At 44.1% G+C, this 25801-nt stretch overlaps 1 protein-coding gene across 2 annotated transcripts in view; it reads left to right on the forward strand.

Moving 5' to 3' along the window:
- LOC139403854 (homer protein homolog 2-like) overlaps positions 1-25801 on the forward strand; it is a 97100-nt gene that overhangs the window by 48908 nt on the left and 22391 nt on the right. For both annotated transcript variants that reach the window (XM_071147011.1, XM_071147010.1), the window contains exons 2-6: positions 2188-2319; positions 5158-5250; positions 13923-14062; positions 17244-17400; positions 19044-19154. In XM_071147011.1, coding sequence (XP_071003112.1) covers positions 2218-2319; positions 5158-5250; positions 13923-14062; positions 17244-17400; positions 19044-19154 — 603 coding nt within the window. In that variant the 5' untranslated portion in view covers positions 2188-2217. The remainder of the gene's footprint in view (positions 1-2187; positions 2320-5157; positions 5251-13922; positions 14063-17243; positions 17401-19043; positions 19155-25801) is intronic.

Below are 25801 nucleotides of genomic sequence, written 5' to 3' on the forward strand. Positions count from 1 at the left end.
GGGTGCCTTTTTGGGATATGGGCTTGGGAGTCGTAATGACCATTATAAGGGTCAGTGGGCTGTGTGGACACGTGCATACTGGACATAGTTGGAGGCTGTGTGTGTGTGTGTGTGTGTGTGTGTGTGTGTGAGAGCGTGCAGCAGAGACTCTGAAGGGAACCAATCTAATGGTCCTGATATTACTCTGTTCCTCTTCAGATTACATAAAGCCTCCAGCTCTTTCTCTTGTCATTGTGTTATTATGGAAATGTTTCTCTATTTCTCTGGAGTTCAGAAGGGAAGGAGTCTGTTAGCAGAAGTGGGGTTTATTTTAGTTTTTTTTTGCCCAAAAAGCAATTGAGTTATTTCACTTTTACTTTGATTTCTGATGCTGAATAAGAGATTGATCTTTGGCCAGAGTTGTATTGGAGAAGCTAAACGGTTAGCTTCACTTCTGAATCTTGATCTTTGGCCAGAGTTGTATTGTAGAAGCTAAACGGTTAGCTTCACTTCTGAATCTTGATCTTTGGCCAGAGTTGTATTGTAGAAGCTAAACGGTTAGCTTCACTTCTGAATCTTGTACAAGAAGATTATTTTAGATGTACTGAGAACAAAATAAGTTGTGGCTTGTGTCAACAACAACAAACAGGAAATAGGAGCACTTCTGCTCATGTTTTCCATGGAGAACACAGACCCTGTTGTTCTGCACAGTAGGATAAGGTGTGTCTTGGCCAGCCCAGTCCCAGTCCCATTCCAGTCCAGTCCCAGCCCCAGTCCCAGTCCAGTTCCGTCCCAGTCCCAGTCCCAGTCCCAGTCCCAGTTCCTTCCCAGTCCCAGCCCCAGTCCCAGTCCCAGTCCAGTTCCGTCCCAGTCCCAGTCCCAGTCCCAGTCCCAGTCCCAGCCCAGTCCCATATCTGTCCCAGTCCCAGCCCCAGGCCAGTCCCAATAGTAATATAATACAGTGTTGTGAAAAAAATATTGGCCCCACTTTCTAATTTTCTCTACTTTTGCAAAAAAAAAAATTATACTGGAATGTTGTCAGATCTTCAACCAAAACCTAATATTAGATAAAGGGAACCTGAGTGAACAAATAACACAACAATTGACATACTTATTTAATTTATTTGATGAACAAAGTTATGCAACACTCAATGCCCCAGTGTGTAAAAGTAATTGCCCCCGTGGACACTCAGTAACTGGTTGCTCCACCTTGTATCTGCGACGACTCCAACCAAACGCTTCCTGTAGTTGATCAGTCTCTCACGTCGCTGTGGATTTTTTTTTTTTGGCCCACTCTTCCATGCAGAACTGCTGTAACTCGGCGCCGTTTGTGAGTTTTCAAGCATGACCTGCTCGTTTCAAGTCCTGCCACAACATCTCCGTTGGGATTAGGTCTGGACTTTGACTAGGCCATTCCAAAACTTCAAATGTGTTTGGCTTTTTAGCCATTTTCATATAGACTTGATGTTTCGGATCGTTGTCTTGCTGCATGACCCAGCTGTGCTTCAGCTTCAGCTCACAAACAGATGGCCTGACGTTCTCCTGTAGAATGATCTGATACAGAGCAGAATTCACGGTTCCTTCTATTAAGGCAAGTCGCTTAGATCCTGAGGCAGCAAAGCATCCCCAAACCATCACACCACCATCACCATGCTGGACCCCAAACCATCACACCACCATCACCATGCTGGACCCCAAACCATCACACCACCATCACCATGCTGGAACCCAAACCATCACACCATCATCATTGATGATCATCCAGGTGCTTTTTGGCAAACTGGAGTCAACTTTTTGGACGAGATGGGTCCCATTATGCCTGGCGAACACCAAAGGACTTCGGGGGCTTATTCTGTTGCAAAAAGTTCGTAAATGGAATGAAATAGGGAGGGACCTACCTGAATTTGTCCAATAGAAACTCTTGTTTTAGTGTTTGGACTAATGATTACACCCCAGGTGTGCACATGCAAAACTGTGGCCCACTGAGGTTTCCCAAACTGGTTTCCCAAACTGGCTGCCAACTGAGGTGTCCAAAACTGTTTGTGCTTTAACCCTATTCCATGTCCCTGTGGCCCAGCAAGGCACGTACCCCCTCAAGCTGCTCCAGGTATTTCCGTTGTGCCCTTGAGCAAGGCACTAACCCCCTCAAGCTGCTCCAGGGGCACCACCGCATCTCCTACTAATGTGTAATTTCCTGTCTCCCTTCAGGTGATCATCAACAGCACCATCACCCCAAACATGACCTTCACCAAGACCTCCCAGAAGTTTGGCCAATGGGCTGACAGCAGAGCCAACACAGTGTTTGGACTGGGGTTTGCCTCCGAGCAGCAGCTGGCCAAGGTACTGATTGGTTCATTGATTTTCTGTTGCAATTTTAAAAAGACAAAGCTATTCCATCACTACTGTTAATATATAGCTGTTCCGTCACTACCGGCAACATAAAGCCATTCCGTCACTACCTCTGTGTTTGTTTGGTCCAGTATTTGTTGTTGTTGTTGTTGTTTGGGAACCACCTTGGATATGAGTTGATTAATCATCTCATGGGATTTTTATCCTTCACATATTTTACAATGAATAAATAGTAGATAGTCTAGTTTGTCCCTGAGCTCATCATGTCAGAGTAACTCACCTCATCTCCACCATGGTTACATCCCAAACAGCACCCTATTCCCTTCATAGTGCACTACTTTTGACTAAGGCCTATAGGGGTGATGGTGCACTACTTTTGACTAAGGCCCATAGGGGTGATGGTGCACTACTTTTGACTAAGGCCTATAGGGGTGATGGTGCACTACTTTTGACTAAGGCCTATAGGGGTGATGGTGCACTACTTTTGACTAAGGCCCATAGGGGTGATGGTGCACTACTTTTGACTAAGGCCTATAGGGGTGATGGTGCACTACTTTTGACTAAGGCCTATAGGGGTGATGGTGCACTACTTTTGACTAAGGCCTATAGGGGTGATGGTGCACTACTTTTGACTAAGGCCTATAGGGGTGATGGTGCACTACTTTTGACTAAGGCCTATAGGGGTGATGGTGCACTACTTTTGACTAAGGCCCATAGGGGTGATGGTGCACTACTTTTGACTAAGGCCTATAGGGGTGATGGTGCACTACTTTTGACTAAGGCCTATAGGGGTGATGGTGCACTACTTTTGACTAAGGCCTATAGGGGTGATGGTGCACTACTTTTGACTAAGGCCTATAGGGGTGATGGTGCACTACTTTTGACTAAGGCCTATAGGGGTGATGGTGCACTACTTTTGACTAAGGCCTATAGGGGTGATGGTGCACTACTTTTGACTAAGGCCTATAGGGGTGATGGTGCACTACTTTTGACTAAGGCCTATAGGGGTGATGGTGCACTACTTTTGACTAAGGCCTATAGGGGTGATGGTGCACTACTTTTGACTAAGGCCTATAGGGGTGATGGTGCACTACTTTTGACTAAGGCCTATAGGGGTGATGGTGCACTACTTTTGACTAAGGCCTATAGGGGTGATGGTGCACTACTTTTGACTAAGGCCCATAGGGTTGATGGTGCACTACTTTTGACCAGGTTCCATTTGGGAGCATTCCGAATGGCAGCATTCGGAAAAAAAATTCCGAATGGCAGCATTCGGAATTTTGGATGAAAAGTATGCCCAAATTAAACGGCCTGCTACTCAGGCCCAAAAGATATGATATGCATATAACTGGTAGATTTGGATACAAAACACTCTAAAGTTTCCAAATCTGTTAAAATAGTGTCTGTGAGTATAACAGAACTGATGTGTCAGGCAAAAACCTGAGAAAAATCCATTCAGGAAGTAGTTTTTTTGGGGGGTTTTGTAGTTTTCTATTCAATTTTCATGCGCAATCCCGAGAGAGTGCATTTCTTGTTTACCTTTTATATTGACGACATTATTGTCCTGTTGAAATATTATAGATCCTTTAGGCTAAAAACAACCTGAGGATTGAATATAAACATCGTTTGACATGTTTCTATGAACTTTACGGATACAATTTGGATTTTTTTGTCTGCCTGTTTTGACTGCCTGTTTTGACTGAAGAAAACGCGCAAACAAAACAGAGATTTTTGGATATAAAGAGACTTTATCGAAGAAAAAGAACATTTATTGGCCTCCCGGGTGGCGCAGTGGTTAAGGGCGCTGTACTGCAGCGCCAGCTGTGCCATCAGAGTCCTGGGTTCGCGCCCAGGCTCTGTCGTAACCGGCCGCGACCGGGAGGTCCGTGGGGCGACGTACAATTGGCCTTGCGTCGCCCGGGTTAGGGAGGGCTTGGTCGGTAGGGGTGTCCTTGTCTCATCGCGCACCAGCGACTCCTGTGGCGGGCTGGGCGCAGTGTACGCTAGCCAAGGTGGCCAGGTGCACGGTGTTTCCTCCGGCGCATTGGTGCGGCTGGCTTCCGGGTTGGATGTGCGCTGTGTTAAAGAAGCAGCGGCTTGGTTGGTTGTGTATCGGAGGACGCATGACTTTCAACCTTCGTCTCTCCCGAGCCCGTACGGGAGTTGTAGCGATGAGACAAGATAGTAGCTACTACAACAATTGGATACCACGAAATTGGAGAGAAAAAGGGGTAAAATTAAAAAAGAAAAGAAAAAAAAGAAAAAAAAAAGATAAATAACATTTATTGAGTAAATTAATGTCTTCTGAGTGCAACGATATGAAGATCATCAAGATATCTCCAGGTATTTCCGTTGTGCCCTTGAGCAAGGCACTAACCCCCTCAAGCTGCTCCAGGGGCACCACCGCATCTCCTACTAATGTGTAAGGGATTAATTGTATCTCTATTTATGAGTTTTGTAACTCTTCTGCTTGGCTGGTTACTGTTTGTAATGATTTGTCTGCTGGGCTATGTTCTCAAATAATCGTAAGGTATGTTTTCGCCGTAAAGCATTTTTTTTCAATCTGACACCGTGGTTGGAATTCACAAGAAGTTCATCTTTAAACCCATGTAAAATAGTTGTATCTTTTCTGAATTTTTATAATGAGTATTTCTGTATTTGAATTTGGCGCTCTGCAATCTCACTGGATGTTGACCAGATGCGTTCCACGTACCCTAGAGAGGTTAAGCGACACACACACATCGTTTGTCTCCAGTGATTTTTTGTTTTTATATTTGAACTTGTATTAATACATCTTTTTCCCTGTTTATTTTTCTCATCTTGTTTCAGTTTGCTGAGAAGTTCCAGGAAGTGAAGGAAGCAGCGAAGCTGGCCAGGGACAAGTCACAGGAGAAGATGGAGACATCGAGTAACAATTCCCAGGTAACATACGGGCACACACACACAGACACATGGTCACACACACACACACACGCATAATAACATGTGAAGAAGCGGTGAATTTTGCGCGCGCGCACACACACACACACACACACACACACACACACACACACACACACATTAGCAGTTACATCCAAGGCTGCACACACACACACACACACACACACGCATGTGCACAGATACATACAGTTGAAGTCGGAAGTTCACATACACTTAGGTTGGAGCCATTAAAACTTGTTCTTCAACCACTCCACAAATTTCTTGTTAACAGACTATAGTTTAGGCAAGTCAGTTAGGACATCTACATTGTGCATGAGTCATTTTTCCAACTATTGTTTACAGACATGATTTCAGACATACTGTATCACAATTCCAGTGGGTCAGAAGTTTACATACACTAAGTTGACTGTGCCTTTAAACAGCTTGATGTCATGACTTTAGAAGCTTCTGATTGGCTAATTGACATCATTTGAGTCAATTGGAGGTGTACCTGTGGATGTATTTCACGGCCTACCTTCTAACTCAGTGCCTCTTTGCTTGACATCAAGGCTGATCTCTTTTGATTTTCCCAAGACCTGTAGACCTCCACAAGTCTGGTTCATCTTTGGGAGCAATTTCCAAACGCCTGAAGGTACCACGTTCATATGTACAAACAATAGTAGGCAAGTATAAACACCATGAGACCACGCAGCTGTCATACCAATCAGGAAGGAGAAGCGTTCTGTCTCCTAGAGATGAAGGTACCTTGGTGCAAAAAGTGCAAATCAATCCCAGAACAGCAAAGGACCTTGTGAAGATGCTGGAGGAAACGGGTACAAAAGTATCTATATTCACAGTAAAACCTGAAAGGCCGCTCAGCAAGGAAGAAGCCACTGCTCCAAAACCGCCATAAAAAAGCCAGACTACGGTTTGCAACTGCACATGGGGACAAAGAATGTACTTTTTTAGAAATGTCCGCTGGCCTGATGAAACAAAAATATAACTGTTTGGCCATAATGACCATTGTTATGTTTGGAGGAACAAGAGGGATGCTTGCAACCCGAAGAACACATCCCAACCGTGAAGCACGGGGATGGCAGAATGTTGGGGGTGCTTTGCTGCAGGAGGGACTGGTGCACTTTACAAAATAGATGGCATCATGAGGGGGGACAATTATGTGGATGGACAATTATGTGGATATATTGAAGCAACATCTCAAGACATCAGTCAGGAAGTTAAATCTTGGTCGCAAGTGGGTCTTCCAAATGGACAATGACCTCAAGCATACTTCCAAAGTTGTGGAAAAATGGCTTAAGGACAACAAAGGCAAGGTATTGGAGTGGCCATCATAAAGCCCTGACCTCAGTCCCATAGAAAATGTGTGGGCAGAACTGAAAAAGCGTGCGCGAGCAAGGAGGCCTACAAACCTGACTCGGTTACACCAGCTCTGTCAGGAGGAATGGGCCAAAATTCACCCAACTTATTGTGGAAGGCTACCCGAAACGTTTGACCCAAGTTAAACCATTTAAAGGCAATGCTACCAAATACTAATTGAGTGTATATAAACTTCTGACCCACTGGGAATGTGATGAAAGTCATAAAAGCTGAAATAAAGCATTCTCTCTACTATTATTCTGACATTTCACATTCTTAAAATAAAGTGGTGATCCTAGCTGACCTAAGACAGACTAAGGTGTGTGTTATCTTCCGACTTCAACTGTACATACACACACTCAGTAATGAGTGACTAGGTGGAGTAAAATGATACTTGGTGTGTGGGGGTCAAAGGTGACCGGGAGTCACTTATCATCTGCCAGCCGCCAAACAGACACATAATCTACCCTGGGAGGCTGTAATGTGACGGGTCAGAGCTGTAAAAAGTCTGCTGGATTGTGTTACATCATCTCATCAACAGCCTGAGGACAGTATTCTGACTGTCAGTTCTGTTCTAATATGTACTCTCATTAGTATTCTAACATGTACTCTCATTAGTATTCTGACTGTCAGTTCTGTTCTAATATGTACTCTCATTAGTATTCTAACATGTACTCTCATTAGTATTCTGACGGTCAGTTCTATTCTAACATGTCATCTCATTAGTATTCTGACTGTCAGTTCTGTTCTAACATGTCCTCTCATTAGTATTCTGACTGCTAGTTCTATTCTAACATGTCCTCTCATTAGTATTCTAACATGTCATCTCATTAGTATTCTAACATGTCCTCTCATTAGTATTCTGACTGTCAGTTCTGTTCTAACATGTCCTCTCATTAGTATTCTGACTGTCAGTTCTGTTCTAACATGTCCTCTCATTAGTATTCTAACATGTCATCTCATTAGTATTCTAACATGTCCTCTCATTAGTATTCTGACTGTCAGTTCTATTCTAACATGTCCTCTCATTAGTATTCTGACTGTCAGTTCTGTTCTAACATGTCCTCTCATTAGTATTCTAACATGTCATCTCATTAGTATTCTGACTGTCAGTTCTATTCTAACATGTCCTCTCATTAGTATTCTGACTGCTAGTTCTATTCTAACATGTCCTCTCATTAGTATTCTAACATGTCATCTCATTAGTATTCTAACATGTCCTCTCATTAGTATTCTGACTGTCAGTTCTGTTCTAACATGTCATCTCATTAGTATTCTGACTGTCAGTTCTGTTCTAACATGTCATCTCATTAGTATTCTGACTGTCAGTTCTATTCTAACATGTCCTCTCATTAGTATTCTGACTACTAGTTCTATTCTAACATGTCCTCTCATTAGTATTCTAACATGTCATCTCATTAGTATTCTGACTGTCAGTTCTGTTCTAACATGTCATCTCATTAGTATTCTAACATGTCATCTCATTAGTATTCTAACATGTCATCTCATTAGTATTCTGACTGTCAGTTCTGTTCTAACATGTCATCTCATTAGTATTCTGACTGTCAGTTCTGTTCTAACATGTCATCTCATTAGTATTCTGACTGTCAGTTCTATTCTAACATGTCCTCTCATTAGTATTCTGACTGTCAGTTCTATTCTAACATGTCATCTCATTAGTATTCTAACATGTCCTCTCATTAGTATTCTGACTGTCAGTTCTGTTCTAACATGTCATCTTATTAGTATTCTAACATGTCATCTCATTAGTATTATAACATGTCATCTCATTAGTATTCTGACTGCCAGTTCTATTCTAACATGTCCTCTCATTAGTATTCTAACATGTCCTCTCATTAGTATTCTAACATGTCCTCTCATTAGTATTCTAACATGTCCTCTCATTAGTATTCCAACATGTGATCTCATTAGTATTCTAACATGTCCTCTCATTAGTATTCTAACATGTCCTCTCATTAGTGTTATAACATGTCCTCTCATTAGTATTCTGACTGTCAGTTCTATTCTAACATGTCATCTCATTAGTATTCTGACTGTCAGTTCTGTTCTAACATGTCATCTCATTAGTATTCTGACTGCCAGTTCTATTCTAACATGTCCTCTCATTAGTATTCTGACTGTCAGTTCTGTTCTAACATGTACTTTCATTAGTATTCTAACATGTCCTCTCATTAGTATTCTAACATGTCCTCTCATTAGTATTCTGACTGTCAGTTCTATTCTAACATGTCATCTCATTAGTATTCTGACTGTCAGTTCTGTTCTAACATGTCCTCTCATTAGTATTCTGACTGTCAGTTCTATTCTAACATGTCATCTCATTAGTATTCTGACTGTCAGTTCTGTTCTAACATGTCATCTCATTAGTATTCTGACTGTCAGTTCTGTTCTAACATGTCATCTCATTAGTATTCTGACTGTCAGTTCTGTTCTAACATGTCATCTCATTAGTATTCTGACTGTCAGTTCTGTTCTAACATGTCATCTCATTAGTATTCTGACTGTCAGTTCTGTTCTAACATGTCATCTCATTAGTGTTCTGTTCTAACATGTTATCTCATTAGTATTCTAACATGTCCTCTCATTAGTATTCTGACTATTTAAGCCCCTAAACTCCCTGGATATATGGGTTGAGGCCCAAATGGAACCCTATCCACTACGTTTGACCAGAGCCAATGACAACCGTAGCATGTGTTGTCTTTATGTGGTCTGACATCAGATGGTTTAATCCCGTTCATATTCAGAGGAAACTGGACTCTCTTACTGTCTGACATCAGATGGTTTAATCCCGTTCATATTCAGAGGAAACTGGACTCTCTTACTGTCTGACATCAGATGGTTTAATCCCGTTCATATTCAGAGGAAACTGGACTCTCTTACTGTCTGACATCAGATGGTTTAATCCCGTTCATATTCAGAGGAAACTGGACTCTCTTACTGTCTGACATCAGATGGTTTAATCCCGTTCATATTCAGAGGAAACTGGACTCTATTACGGTCTATTACTCTCCATTTATTAGATAAAGATTAATAGTTTTTTTTTTTCTTTTTAAATTTGCATAGATAATTATTTAATATGTGCTCTACTGGGCTGTAATGATAACATCTTCATTAATTAGCAGTAGTTGGTTGTTTTGGGATGTATAATCTCTCTTCGACAGAGCTACGTTAACATAACTGGTACCTTTAAGAATCTGTGGGGAAGGAATGGGAATGCGTGGGCTGACGAGCAGCAGTAGTTCCAGTGTTTGGGGTTTTTCCATCACTGGTTATTTGGACAAAATCGCATCTATCACATTTCTGAAGGGGCCATCCGGCCCCGTCATTTGTTGAGAGACGGTGGAGCTCCTCGTTCCAGCATCTCTTAATCCCCCTCAAATACGGAACCAGAAATGAATCCAGCAGCTGACCAATCACGTGAGACTTTAGTTCCGGGTTAACCGAGATGGTCCTATTCATTAATATATTGCTGGTTTACCTGATAAAACCCTGGCAACACAGAGAGAGGAGAGGATGTCTGTGTCCTAAATAACACCCTATTCCCTATATAGTGGTACTACTATAGACCAGAGCCCTATTCCCTATATAGTGGTACTACTATAGACCAGAGCCCTATTCCCTATATAGTGGTACTACTATAGACCAGAGTCCTATTCCCTATATAGTGGTACAACTATAGACCAGAGCCCTATTCCCTATATAGTGGTTCTACTATAGACCAGAGCCCTATTCCCTATATAGTGGTACTACTATAGACCAGGGCCCTATTCCCTATATAGTGGTACTACTATAGACCAGGGCCCTATTCCCTATATAGTGCACTACTATAGACCAGGGCACAACCCAATTGAACACTAATTGGAGATCTGGAGCGCTGCCCGAGACAGTGTTTTCTATCACCATCAACACCCTATTTTAAGACACTTCATGTTGGTGTTTCCGTTATTTTGGCGGTTACAATACGTGTCCCAAATGGCTCCCTTGGGACCTGGCAGGCTCCATTGGGGATTCAGAGGGTGATTTGAGAGGTGTTTTTCTAGCCTCTCACCCAGCCAGCCAGTCTTAGCCTGCCAGGTCTGCTCAGTACTCTCTGTTACTATTGACATGCCCCAAATGGCACCCTATTCCCCATAGACCCTGGTCTAAAGTAGTGCCCTATATAGGGAATAGGGTGCCATTTGGGATGTAGACTATAACTAAATGGTGTTTCAGAGCTGGTCAGTACTAACTAGCTGTTACTATAACTACATGGTGTTTCAGAGCTGCTCAGTACTAACTAGCTGTTACTATAACTACATGGTGTTTCAGAGCTGCTCAGTACTAACTAGCTGTTACTATCTGACTGTTACAATAACTACATGGTGTTTCAGAGCTGTTCAGTACTAACTAGCTGTTACTATCTGACTGTTACAATAACTACATGGTGTTTCAGAGCTGCTCAGTACTAACTAGCTGTTACTATAACTACATGGTGTTTCAGAGCTGGTCAGTACTAACTAGCTGTTACTATAACTACATGGTGTTTCAGAGCTGCTCAGTACTAACTAGCTGTTACTATCTGACTGTTACTATAACTACATGGTGTTTCAGAGCTGCTCAGTACTAACTAGCTGTTACTATCTGACTGTTACTATAACTACATGGTGTTTCAGAGCTGGTCAGTACTAACTAGCTGTTACTATAACTACATGGTGTTTCAGAGCTGCTCAGTACTAACTAGCTGTTACTATCTGACTGTTACTATAACTAAATGGTGTTTCAGAGCTGCTCAGTACTAACTAGCTGTTACTATAACTACATGGTGTTTCAGAGCTGCTCAGTACTAACTAGCTGTTACTATAACTACATGGTGTTTCAGAGCTGCTCAGTACTAACTAGCTGTTACTATAACTACATGGTGTTTCAGAGCTGCTCAGTACTAACTAGCTGTTACTATAACTACATGGTGTTTCAGAGCTGCTCAGTACTAACTAGCTGTTACTATAACTACATGGTGTTTCAGAGCTGCTCAGTACTAACTAGCTGTTACTATAACTACATGGTGTTTCAGAGCTGCTCAGTACTAACTAGCTGTTACTATAACTACATGGTGTTTCAGAGCTGCTCAGTACTAACTAGCTGTTACTATAACTACATGGTGTTTCAGAGCTGGTCAGTACTAACTAGCTGTTACTATAACTACATGGTGTTTCAGAGCTGCTCAGTACTAACTAGCTGTTACTATAACTACATGGTGTTTCAGAGCTGGTCAGTACTAACTAGCTGTTACTATAACTACATGGTGTTTCAGAGCTGGTCAGTACTAACTAGCTGTTACTATAACTACATGGTGTTTCAGAGCTGCTCAGTACTAACTAGCTGTTACTATAACTACATGGTGTTTCAGAGCTGCTCAGTACTAACTAGCTGTTACTATAACTACATGGTGTTTCAGAGCTGGTAAGTACTAACTAGCTGTTACTATCTGACTGTTACTATAACTACATGGTGTTTCAGAGCTGTTCAGTACTAACTAGCTGTTACTATCTGACTGTTACTATAACTACATGGTGTTTCAGAGCTGCTCAGTACTAACTAGCTGTTACTATAACTACATGGTGTTTCAGAGCTGGTCAGTACTAACTAGCTGTTACTATAACTACATGGTGTTTCAGAGCTGGTCAGTACTAACTAGCTGTTACTATAACTACATGGTGTTTCAGAGCTGTTCAGTACTAACTAGCTGTTACTATAACTACATGGTGTTTCAGAGCTGGTCAGTACTAACTAGCTGTTACTATAACTACATGGTGTTTCAGAGCTGTTCAGTACTAACTAGCTGTTACTATCTGACTGTTACTATAACTACATGGTGTTTCAGAGCTGTTCAGTACTAACTAGCTGTTACTATAACTACATGGTGTTTCAGAGCTGGTCAGTACTAACTAGCTGTTACTATAACTACATGGTGTTTCAGAGCTGGTCAGTACTAACTAGCTGTTACTATAACTACATGGTGTTTCAGAGCTGGTCAGTACTAACTAGCTGTTACTATAACTACATGGTGTTTCAGAGCTGGTCAGTACTAACTAGCTGTTACTATCTGACTGTTACTATAACTACATGGTGTTTCAGAGCTGGTCAGTACTAACTAGCTGTTACTATCTGACTGTTACAATAACTACATGGTGTTTCAGAGCTGGTCAGTACTAACTAGCTGTTACTATAACTACATGGTGTTTCAGAGCTGGTCAGTACTAAATAGCTGTTACTATAACTACATGGTGTTTCAGAGCTGGTCAGTACTAACTAGCTGTTACTATAACTACATGGTGTTTCAGAGCTGTTCAGTACTAACTAGCTGTTACTATAACTACATGGTGTTTCAGAGCTGGTCAGTACTAACTAGCTGTTACTATAACTACATGGTGTTTCAGAGCTGGTCAGTACTAACTAGCTGTTACTATAACTACATGGTGTTTCAGAGCTGTTCAGTACTAACTAGCTGTTACTATAACTACATGGTGTTTCAGAGCTGGTCAGTACTAACTAGCTGTTACTATAACTACATGGTGTTTCAGAGCTGGTCAGTACTAACTAGCTGTTACTATAACTACATGGTGTTTCAGAGCTGGTCAGTACTAACTAGCTGTTACTATAACTACATGGTGTTTCAGAGCTGGTCAGTACTAACTAGCTGTTACTATAACTACATGGTGTTTCAGAGCTGGTCAGTACTAACTAGCTGTTACTATAACTACATGGTGTTTCAGAGCTGGTGAGTACTAACTAGCTGTTACTATAACTACATGGTGTTTCAGAGCTGGTCAGTACTAACTAGCTGTTACTATCTGACTGTTACTATAACTACATGGTGTTTCAGAGCTGTTCAGTACTAACTAGCTGTTACTATCTGACTGTTACTATAACTACATGGTGTTTCAGAGCTGGTCAGTACTAACTAGCTGTTACTATAACTACATGGTGTTTCAGAGCTGTTCAGTACTAACTAGCTGTTACTATAACTACATGGTGTTTCAGAGCTGGTCAGTACTAACTAGCTGTTACTATCTGACTGTTACTATAACTACATGGTGTTTCAGAGCTGGTCAGTACTAACTAGCTGTTACTATCTGACTGTTACTATAACTACATGGTGTTTCAGAGCTGGTCAGTACTAACTAGCTGTTACTATCTGACTGTTTAACTACAGATGGCAGGAGTCTGACTCAGCTCTATGAAGCAGAATCATCCTCCTGTTTCTGACATGATAAATTATCCTCGTCCTCCCCCTCCTCCAGGAGTCGGGTCGTGAGACTCCCTCGTCCACCCAGGCCTCCAGCATCAACGGGACGGATGATGAGAAGATCTCCCACGGAGGACCGGAGACCGCAGCGCTGATGAGCGAGAATGACAAACTCAAGACCACTGTGGAACAGAGGTAAGGAGGGAGGGGGTGAGGTAAGGAGGGAGGGGAGAGGTAAGGAGGGAGGGGTAGGGGGAGAGGTCAGGAGGGAGAGGGAGAAGTAAGGAGGGAGAGGTAAGGAGGGAGGGGGAGAAGTAAAGGGAGAGGGGTAAAGGGAGAGGTAAGGAGGGAGGGGGAGGGGGAGAGGTAAGGAGGGAGGGGGGAGGTAAGGAGGGAGGGGGACGGGAGAGGTAAGGAGGGAGGGGGAGGGGGAGAGGTATGGAGGGAGAGGTATGGGGGAGATAACAACAGACTCAAGACCACCGTGGAAAAGAGGTCAGAGGGGGAGGGGTAAGGGGAGAGGGGTAGGGGGAGAGGTCAGGAGGGAGAGGGAGAGGTAAGGAGGGAGGGGGAGAGTGAGAGGTAAGGAGGGAGGGGGAGAGGGAGAGGTAGGGGAGAGGTAAGGAGGGAGGGGTAAGGGGAGAGGGGGAGGGGTAAGGGGAGAGGGGTAGGGGGAGAGGTAAGGAGGGAGGGGGAGAGGTAAGGAGGGAGGGGTAGGGGGAGAGGTCAGGAGGGAGAGGGAGAAGTAAGGAGGGAGCGGTAAGGAGGGAGGGGGAGAGGTAAAGGGAGAGGGGTAAAGGGAGAGGTAAGGAGGGAGGGGGAGAGGTAAGGAGGGAGGGGGGGAGGGGGAGAGGTAAGGAGGGAGGGGGAGAGGTAAGGAGGGAGGGGAAGGGGGAGAGGTAAGGAGGGAGGGGTAGAGGGAGAGGTAAGGAGGGAGGGGGAGAGGGAGAGGTAGGGGGAGAGGGAGGGAGGGGTAAGGGGAGAGGGGGAGGGGTAAGGGGAGAGGGGTAGGGGGAGAGGTCAGGGGAGAGGGGTAGGGAGGGTAAGGAGGGAGGGTGAGAGGAAGGGGGAGAGGTAAGGAGGGAGGGGGAGAGGTAGGGGAGGGGTAAGGGGAGAGGGGTAGGGGGAGAGGTAAGGAGGGAGGGGGAGAGGTAAGGAGGGAGGGGGAGGGGGAGAGGTAAGGAGGGAGGGGGAGAGGTAAGAGATGAAAGGTATCAGTCCATGGACTACAGTCTGCTGAGAGCAGTGAAGAAAGATTGTGTTCAGTAAACCAACTGCCAGGGATCTGACACACCATGTTGTAGAATGTGGTGGTACGGGTTTGTCTGCATTCGTTAGTATGGAGCTAGATTTACCCCAACCAACCAGCCATGCACACTGAAAGAACCAGTCATGCACACTGACAGAACCAGTCATGCACACTGACAGAACCAGCCATGCACACTGACAGAACCAGCCATGCACACTGAAAGAACCAGCCATGCACACACTGAAAGAACCAGCCATGCACTCTGAAAGAACCAGCCATGCACACACTGAAAGAACCAGCCATGCACACTCTGAAAGAACCAGCCATGCACACTCTGAAAGAACCAGCCATGCACACTCTGAAAGAACCAGCCATGCACACACTGAAAGAACCAGCCATGCACACTCTGAAAGAATCAGCCATGCACACACTGAAAGAACCAGCCATGCACACTCTGAAAGAACCAGCCATGCACACACTGAAAGAACCAGCCATGCACACTCTGAAAGAACCAGCCATGCACACTCTGAAAGAACCAGCCATGCACACTGAAAGAACCAGCCATGCACACTGAAAGAACCAGCCATGCACACTGAAAGAACCAGCCATGCACACTGAAAGAACCAGCCATGCACTCTGAAAGAACCAGCCATGCACTCTGAAAGAACCAGCCATGCACACTCTGAAAGAACCAGCCATGCACACTCGGAAAGAACCAGCCATGCACACACTGAAAGAACCAGCCATGCACACTCTGAAAGAACCAGCCATGCACACTCTGAAAGAACCAGCCATGCACACTGAAAGAACCAGCCATGCACACTCTGAAAGAACCAGCCATGCACACTCTGAAAGAACACTCTGAAAGAACCAGCCATGCACACTCTGAAAGAACCAGCCATGCACACTGAAAGAACCAGCCATGCACACTCTGAAAGAACCAGCCATGCACACTCTGAAAGAACCAGCCATGCACACTCTGAAAGAACCAGCCATGCACACTGAAAGAACCAGCCATGCACACTCTGAAAGAACCAGCCATGCACACTGAAAGAACCAGCCATGCACACTCTGAAAGAACCAGCCATGCACACTGAAAGAACCAGCCATGCACACTCTGAAAGAACCAGCCATGCACACTCTAAAAGAACCAGCCATGCACACTCTGAAAGAACCAGCCATGCACACTCTGAAAGAACCAGCCATGCACACTCTGAAAGAACCAGCCATGCACACTCTGAAAGAACCAGCCATGCACTCTGAAAGAACCAGCCATGCACACTCTGAAATAACCAGCCATGCACACACTGAAAGAACCAGCCATGCACACACTGAAAGAACCAGCAATGCACACTCTGAAAGAACCAGCCATGCACACACTGAAAGAACCAGCCATGCACACACTGAAAGAACCAGCCATGCACTCTGAAAGAACCAGCCATGCACACTCTGAAAGAACCAGTCATGCACTCTGAAAGAACCAGTCATGCACTCTGAAAGAACCAGCCATGCACACTCTGAAAGAACCAGCCATGCACACTCTGAAAGAACCAGCCATGCACACTGAAAGAACCAGCCATGCACTCTGAAAGAACCAGCCATGCACACTCTGAAAGAACCAGCCATGCACTCTGAAAGAACCAGCCATGCACTCTGAAAGAACCAGCCATGCACACTCTGAAAGAACCAGCCATGCACACTCTGAAAGAACCAGCCATGCACACACTGAAAGAACCAGCCATGCACACTCTGAAAGAACCAGCCATACACACTCTGAAAGAACCAGCCATGCACACTGAAAGAACCAGCCATGCACACTCTGAAAGAACCATGTGACTTCTTTATATGCATATTGGTAGGTTTTGACCCTAAATTACTTTGAAAACATTAATCTATCTCTCCTCCCACTCTCTCTCTCTCCCTCTCTTCTCTTCTCCCTCCCTCTCCATCTCTCTCTTCTCCCTCTCTCTTCTCGATCTCTCTCTTTCTTCTCTTTCTCTCTCTCCTCTCTCTCTCTCTCTCCTCTTCTCTCTCTTCTCCCTCTCTCTTCTCCCTCTCTCTCTTTCTTCTCTTTCTCTCTCTCTCTTCTCTTCTCTCTCTCTTCTCTTTCTCTCTCTCTCCCCCCAGTAACACCAATGCTAAGAAGTTGGAGACAGAACTCCAGACTCTACGGGACAGTAATGCTCGGCTGGTAGACGCGCTAACGGAGTCCTCCGCTAACGTAGAGATCTGGAAGAAACAACTCAACACCTGCAAGGAGGAGAGCGACACGCTGAGGGAAAAGGTACTATAGAGGAGCCTACGTAGAGCTGTCTATATAGACACTATAGAGGAACCTACTAAGAGCTGTCTATATAGACACTATAGAGGACCCTACGTAGAGCTGTCTATATAGACACTATAGAGGACCCTACGTAGAGCTGTCTATATAGACACTATAGAGGACCCTACTTAGAGCTATCTACATAGACACTATAGAGGACCCTACGTAGAGCTGTCTATATAGACACTATAGAGGAGCCTACGTAGAGCTGTCTATATAGACACTATAGAGGACCCTACGTAGAGCTGTCTATATAGACACTATAAAGGACCCTACGTAGAGCTGTCTATATAGACACTATAGAGGACCCTACGTAGAGCTGTCTATATAGGGACACTATAGAGGACCCTACGTAGAGCTGTCTATATAGACACTATAGAGGACTCTACGTAGAACTGTCTATATAGGGACACTATAGAGGACTCTACATAGAGACTATAGAGGACCCTACATAGACTATATAGAGAACCCTACATAGAGCTATCTATAGACACTGTAGAGGACCCTACATGGAGCTATCTATAGACACTATAGAGGACCCTACATAGAGCTATCTACATAGACACACTATAGAGGACCCTACATAGAGCTATCTATATATAGACACTATAGAGGACCCTACATAGAGCTATCTACATAGACACACTATAGAGGACCCTACATAGAGCTATCTATATATAGACACTATAGAGGACCCTACATAGCTCTATCTACATAGCTCTATGTAGGGTCCTCTATAGTGTGTCTATGTAGATAGCTCTATGTAGGGTCCTCTATAGTGTCTATCTACATAGACACACTATAGAGGACCCTACATAGAGCTATCTACATAGTCACACTATAGAGGACCCTACATAGAGCTATTTATATAGCTGTCTAGAGACAAATTGTAGTAAGGGGTTGAGAACCATGAGCCTCCCAGGTTTTGTATTGAAGTCAATGTAGCCAGAGGAGGATAGAAGCTAGCTGTCCTCCGGCTACACCATGGTGCTACTCTACAGAGTGCTGTTGAGACTACTGTAGAAAATGGTGTATTTTAATCAGTTATTTGGTGACCTGAATATATTTACTATTATTTATATTTACTTTTATCTAAAAAGGATAATGTTTTGTAATGTTTTACTCATTTTATTTGTATGAAATTCACTGAGTGGGATGAGGAGCCTCCACTGATATACACATCAATCCAGAAAATGATCCTGCTGATATCAGGGGAGGGTTCTAAGAGTTCCTAACAAGGGTCTCTCCTCCTGCTCCTCTCTCTCCTCCTGCTCCTCTCTCTCCTCCTGCTCCTCTCTCTCCTCCTACTCCTCTCGCTCCTCCTGCTCCTCCTCCTCCTCTCTCCACCACTTGCTCCTCTCTCTCCTCCTACTCCTCCTCCTCCTCCTCTCTCTCCTCCTCCTCCTCTCTCCACCACTTGCTCCTCTCTCTCCTCCTGCTCCTCTCTCCTCCTACTCTCTCTCTCTGCTCCTCCTCCTCCTCTCTCTCCTCCTCCTCCTCTCTCCACCACTTGCTCCTCTCTCTCCTCCTGCTCCTCTCTCTTCTTGCTCCTCTCTCTCCTCCTCCTCCGCTCTCCTCCTGCTCTATATCTCTCTCTCCTGTAGATAGCAGAGTTGGAGTCTCAGTGTGAAAAGGCCAACGTGGAGAAGGAGAGGAACTCTAAGCTGACTGTACGAGTTCAGGAGCTGGAGACGGAGCTGCAGGACAAGGAACAGGTGGACACACACACACACACAGGATCACTTATGCGCTCACACACACAAAACTCCTACAGACACACACACAGTCTCATATGACTAGCCTGTAGTTTTGCTGACAGACTATATGCAAATATAACCCCATTATCCCTAAGGGACATGTTATCTCTCTCTCTCCCCTCTGCCTGTCTCTCTCCCCCTCTGCCTGTCTCTCTCCCCCTCTACCTGTCTCTGTCCCCCTCTGCCTGTCTCTCTCCCCCTCTACCTGTCTCTTTCCCCCTCTACCTCTCCCCCCTCTCTCTCTCCCTCTCTACCTATCTATTTCCCACTCTCTCTCTCCACCCCTCCTCTGTCTCTTTCCCCCTCTACCTGTCTCTCTCCCCCTCTACCTGTCTCTTTCCCCCTCTACCTGTCTCTCTCCCCCCTCTCTCTCTCCCCCTCTACCTGTCTCTTTCCCCCTCTACCTCTCTCCCCCTCTCTCTCCCCCTCTACCTGTCTCTTTCCCCCTCTACCTGTCTCTTTCCCCCTCTACCTGTCTCTTTCCCACTCTCTCACTCTCCCTCTCTACTTGTCTCTCTCCCCTCTCTACCTGTCTCTCTCCCCCTCTACCTGTCTCTCTCCCCCTCTACCTGTCTCTTTCCCCCTCTACCTGTCTCTCCCCCTCTACATGTCTCTTTCCCCATCTACCTGTCTCTCCCTCTCTACCTATCTCTTTCCCACTCTCTCTCTCCCCCTCTCTCTCCACCCCTCCTCTCTACCTTTCTCTGTCCCTAAGGAGGGGATTATTATCCAATAGAAGGTGGATATTGTTGTGGGACCTTTGATGTCAGAACAATTATCTGCTTAAGTATTACTCTCTCTCTTCCTCCGCTCTCTCTCTCTCAGCTCTCAGCTCTCTCTCTCTCTCAGCTCTCAGCTCTCTCGCTCTCTCAGCTCGCTCAGCTCTCTCTCAGCTCTCTCTCAGCTCTCTCTCTCTCTCAGCTGTCTCTCTCTCTCTCCCTCAGCTCTCTCTCAGCTCTCTCTCAGCTCTCTCTCAGCTCTCTCTCAGCTCTCTCTCAGCTCTCAAATCAATTTCAGTTCAAAGGAATTTATTGGCATGAGAAACATTTCCATTTCCACAGCATGTGAAATAAACTCTCTCTCTCCTCTCTCTCTCTCCTCTCTCTGTGTGTAATGTCACATCAATACCAAGTATCCATCAGTTTATAGGTCTTCTTCTTGTTGAAGAACACTCAGAGAAAAGGGGGAAAAATGTGTATTATTCCTAATATTTCCTGCGTATAGAAAATGTCTCTGGTAGTGTCAGCTCTGACTCTATACCCGGTGTTATATCAGACCATGTTAATAATGTTACTGTAGTCAGTCTAAATTATACCAGGAACCCCAGGCACTGGGTCTGACTCTATACCCGGTCATTCTACATGATACCAGGAACCCCAGGCACTGGGTCTGACTCTATACCCGGTCATTCTACATGATACCAGGAACCCCAGGCACTGGGTCTGACTCTATACCTGGTGTTATATCAGACCATGTTAATGTTACTGTAGTCATTCTAAATGATACCAGGAGCCCCAGGCACTGGGTCTGACTCTATACCCGGTCATTCTACATGATAAAAGGAACCCCAGGCACTGGGTCTGACTCTATACCCGGTCATTCTAAATGATACCAGGAACCCCCAGGCACTGGGTCTGACTCTATACCCGGTCATTCTAAATGATACCAGGAACCCCAGGCACTGGGTCTGACTCTATACCCGGTCATTCTAAATGATACCAGGAACCCCAGGCACTGGGTCTGACTCTATACCCGGTCATTCTACATGATACCAGGAACCCCAGGCACTGGGTCTGACCCTATACCCGGTCGTGTTATATCAGACCATGTTAATAATGTTACTGTAGTCATTCTACATGATACCAGGAACCCCAGGCACTGGGTCTGACTCTATACCTTGTCATTCTAAATGATACCAGGAACCCCAGGCACTGGGTCTGACTCTATACCCGGTCATTCTACATGATACCAGGAACCCCAGGCACTGGGTCTGACTCTATACCCGGTCATTCTACATGATACCAGGAACCTCAGGCACTGGGTCTGACTCTATACCCGGTCGTGTTATATCAGACCATGTTAACAATGTTACTGTAGTCATTCTACATGATACCAGGAACCCCAGGCACTGGGTCTGACTCAATACCCGGTCATTCTAAATGATACCAGGAACCCCAGGCACTGGGTCTGACTCTATACCCGGTCATTCTAAATGATACCAGGAACCCCAGGCACTGGGTCCAACTCTATACCCGGTCATTCTGCATGATACCAGGAACCCCAGGCACTGGGTCCGACTCTATACCCGGTCATTCTACATGATACCAGGAACCCCAGGCAATGGGTCTGACTCTATACCCGGTCATTCTACATGATACCAGGAACCCCAGGCACTGGGTCTGACTTTATACCTGGTGTTATATCAGACCATGTTAATGTTATTGTAGTCATTCTAAATGATACCAGGAACCCCAGGCACTGGGTCTGACTCTATACCCGGTCATTCTACATGATAAAAGGAACCCCAGGCACTGGGTCTGACTCTATACCCGGTCATTCTAAATGATACATGGAACCCCAGGCACTGGGTCTGACTCTATACCCAGTCATTCTAAATGATACCAGGAACCCCAGGCACTGGGTCTGACTCTATACCTGGTCATTCTAAATGATACCAGGAACCCCAGGCACTGGGTCTGACTCTATACCCGGTCATTCTACATGATACCAGGAACCCCAGGCACTGGGTCTGACTCTATACCCGGTCATTCTAAATGATACCAGGAACCCCAGGCACTGGGTCTGCCAGTAACATCGTCCCCATGTCACTTCTGACCAGCTGCCAAGCAACTGCGGCCCCAAGATGGCTGGTTTCTACGCACCCTGACAGTCATTCCAGTTCGTCCCAATGGGGCTTTGAGCCGGCATGGCCGCGGTGATGGATCAATACTGATTCTGCCTGCAGACACATTTCATTAGCTGGAACCATGTTTCCATCCACAGTTATGCCAGTAAAGAGTCACACTGTATATAAAACGCTGTGATGGAAATAGGACCTTTGGGGAACGATTGTATAAATGCAGACAAATCATTTGTTCATTGGATCTTTTAGGTGGGATCTTTCTGTGTCTATAAAATGATTGGAGGTGGAAACGCCTTTATAGAATAACCATCAGAATAACCATCAGAATAACCATCAGAATAACCATCAGAATAACCATCATAATAAAATAATAACCATCAGAATAACCATCAGAATAACCATCATAATAACCATCAGAATAACCATCAGAATAATAATAACCATCAGAATAACCATCAGAATAACCATCAGAATAACCATCAGAATAATAATAACCATCAGAATAACCATCATAATAAAATAATAACCATCAGAATAACCATCAGAATAACCATCAGAATAACCATCCGAATAACCATCCGAATAACCATCATAATAACCATCATAATAACCATCAGAATAATAATAACCATCAGAATAACCATCAGAATAACCATCAGAATAACCATCATAATAACCATCAGAATAATAATAACCATCATAATAACCATCAGAATAACCATCAGAATAACCATCATAATAACCATCATAATAACCATCAGAATAAAATAATAACCATCAGAATAACCATCAGAATAACCATCATAATAACCATCAGAATAACCATCAGAATAATAATAACCATCAGAATAACCATCATAATAACCATCATAATAACCATCATAATAACCATCAGAATAAAATAATAACCATCAGAATAACCATCAGAATAACCATCATAATAACCATCAGAATAACCATCAGAATAATAATAACCATCAGAATAACCATCATAATAAGCATCAGAATAACCATCAGAATAACCATCAGAATAACCATCAGAATAATAATAACCATCAGAATAACCATCAGAATAACCATCATAATAACCATCATAATAACCATCAGAATAACCATCAGAATAATAACCATCAGAATAACCATCAGAATAATAATAACCATCAGAATAATAATAACCATCAGAATAACCATCATAATAAGCATCAGAATAACCATCAGAATAACCATAATAATAATAACCATCAGAATAACCATCAGAATAACCATCAGAATAACCATCAGAATAACCATAATAATAATAACCATCAGAATAACCATCAGAATAACCATAATAATAATAACCATCAGAATAACCATAATAATAATAACCATCATAATAACCATCAGAATAAAATAATAACCATCATTTTGAAGTAAACTTGGGAGTCTCACGCCGCGATATGGTGTGTGGTCCTCCCACTACGACCCGGGAAACGGCACAGTTTATTAGGCTACAGATTAAATGACTTCACAGTTTACTAGACTACAGATTAAATGACTTCACAGTTTACTAGACTACAGATTAAATTACTTCACAGTTTATTAGACTACAGATTAAATGACTTCACAGTTTATTGGGCTACAGATTAAATGACTTCACAGTTTATTGGGCTACAGATTAAATGACTTCACAGTTTACTAGACTACAGATTAAATGACTTCACAGTTTATTAGACTACAGATTAAATGACTTCACAGTTTATTGGGCTACAGATTAAATGACTTTACAGTTTACTAGACTACAGATTAAATGACTTCACAGTTTACTAGACTACAGATTAAATGACTTCACAGTTTACTAGACTACAGATTAAATGACTTCACAGTTTATTAGACTACAGATTAAATGACTTCACAGTTTATTGGGCTACAGATTAAATGACTTCACAGTTTACTAGACTACAGATTAAATGACTTCACAGTTTATTAGGCTACAGATTAAATGACTTCACAGTTTACTAGACTACAGATTAAATGACTTCACAGTTTATTAGGCTACAGATTAAATGACTTCACAGTTTACTAGGCTACAGATTAAATGACTTGCAGCATGATGAATTTCACAGGTTGGTGACAGTAGACAGTGATGGTTCTTTCCAATAAGTATTGAGGGTGAGATGATGGTTGATGCTTAGTCATTGCAGTTTCACAAATAAAAAATATTCTGTCTCTTCTCCATAATAACGTCATCATGTAGACTAGCCTCCCTGTATCTGCCTGCTATTGGCTGCGACATGAGCTGGAGAACGCAACACTTTTTTATTCGGCACATGGAAATGTTTAGGTTGCACTACGTCATCACGCACTGATCTTTATCGGCACCAAGTCAGTTTGCTGGGAAAAATGTGCATATTTTCATTATTAATGTTCTCATGAAAACATGTCACCAAATGGATGGAAACTGCTCTTTCTACCCCCCCCCCCCTCCCCCAGACCTGTCTGGTTTCTCTCCCCCTCCCTGCCCCGGATCCCTCTAATCTCCCACTCTAGAGCTGATGGTCTGTCTGGTTTCTGTCTCTTGGTCACTCCCTCTCTTGTTCTTGCTCTTTCTCTCCACCCTACTCTCTCTCTCTCTCTCTTCCTCTCTCTCTCTCTCTCTCTCTCTCCACCCTACTCTCTCTCTCTCTCTCTCTCTCTCTCTCCACCCTACTCTCTATCTCTCTCTCTCTCTCGCTCTGTCTCCCTCCCTCTTGCTCTCTCTGTATGTCTCTGTCTCTCTGTCTCCCTCCCTCTTGCTCTCTCTCTCTCTCTCTCTCTCTCTCTCTCTCTCTCTCTCTCTTCAAAATCAAATCAAATGTATTTATATAGCCCTTCGTACATCAGCTGATATCTCAAAGTGCTGTACAGAAACCCAGCCTAAAACCCCAAACAGCAAGCAATGCAGGTGTAGAAGCACGGTGGCTAGGAAAAACTCCCTAGAAAGGCCAAAACCTAGAGAGGAACCAGGCTATGTGGGGTGGCCAGTCCTCTTCTGGCTGTGCCGGGTGGAGATTATAACAGAACATGGCCATGCTCTCTCCCTCTGTCTCCCCCTCTCTCTCCCTCAGCATGTTTCCCTGACATGCTCTAGACAGGGGGTTTATTCAGCCGTGTGTGTGACTATTAGAAACCTATTGGTTTGGGCAGTGAATCACCCTGACAAAGACTTTAAAGCTGAAACCAGTTTTGATTTACACCTTGGATTTACTTCCTTCTGTTGATCCTGTTTTCATCATCATTTCATGAACCCTGGTTGAACTGAGAGGTACAGCGAATGACAGAGAGACGGCGACGGAGCCTGTCTGATACACACACACACACACACACACACACACACACACACACACACACACACACACACACACACACACACACACACACACACACACACACACACACACACACACACAGCCCAGGTGCTTTTGCTGTAATTGGGTCCTTTCCTCTGTGTCCTGCTGGGTCAGATGAACAGTCTGACAGATCAGACTCCTGCTAAGTGGTCTCCTCTCTCTCTCTCTCTCTGAATGGAGAGATGATTATGCTAACCAGGAGTGGCTGTGATGATGTCTCTAGGGTGGTGTAGTTCCTCTCTCTCTCTGAATGGAGAGATGATTATGCTAACCAGGAGTGGCTGTGATGATGTCTCTAGGGTGGTGTAGTTCCTCTCTCTCTCTCTGAATGGAGAGATGATTATGCTAACCAGGAGTGGCTGTGATGATGTCTC

Source organism: Oncorhynchus clarkii, unplaced genomic scaffold (genome assembly GCF_045791955.1).
Source record: "Oncorhynchus clarkii lewisi isolate Uvic-CL-2024 unplaced genomic scaffold, UVic_Ocla_1.0 unplaced_contig_4871_pilon_pilon, whole genome shotgun sequence".
NCBI lineage: Eukaryota > Metazoa > Chordata > Actinopteri > Salmoniformes > Salmonidae > Oncorhynchus > Oncorhynchus clarkii.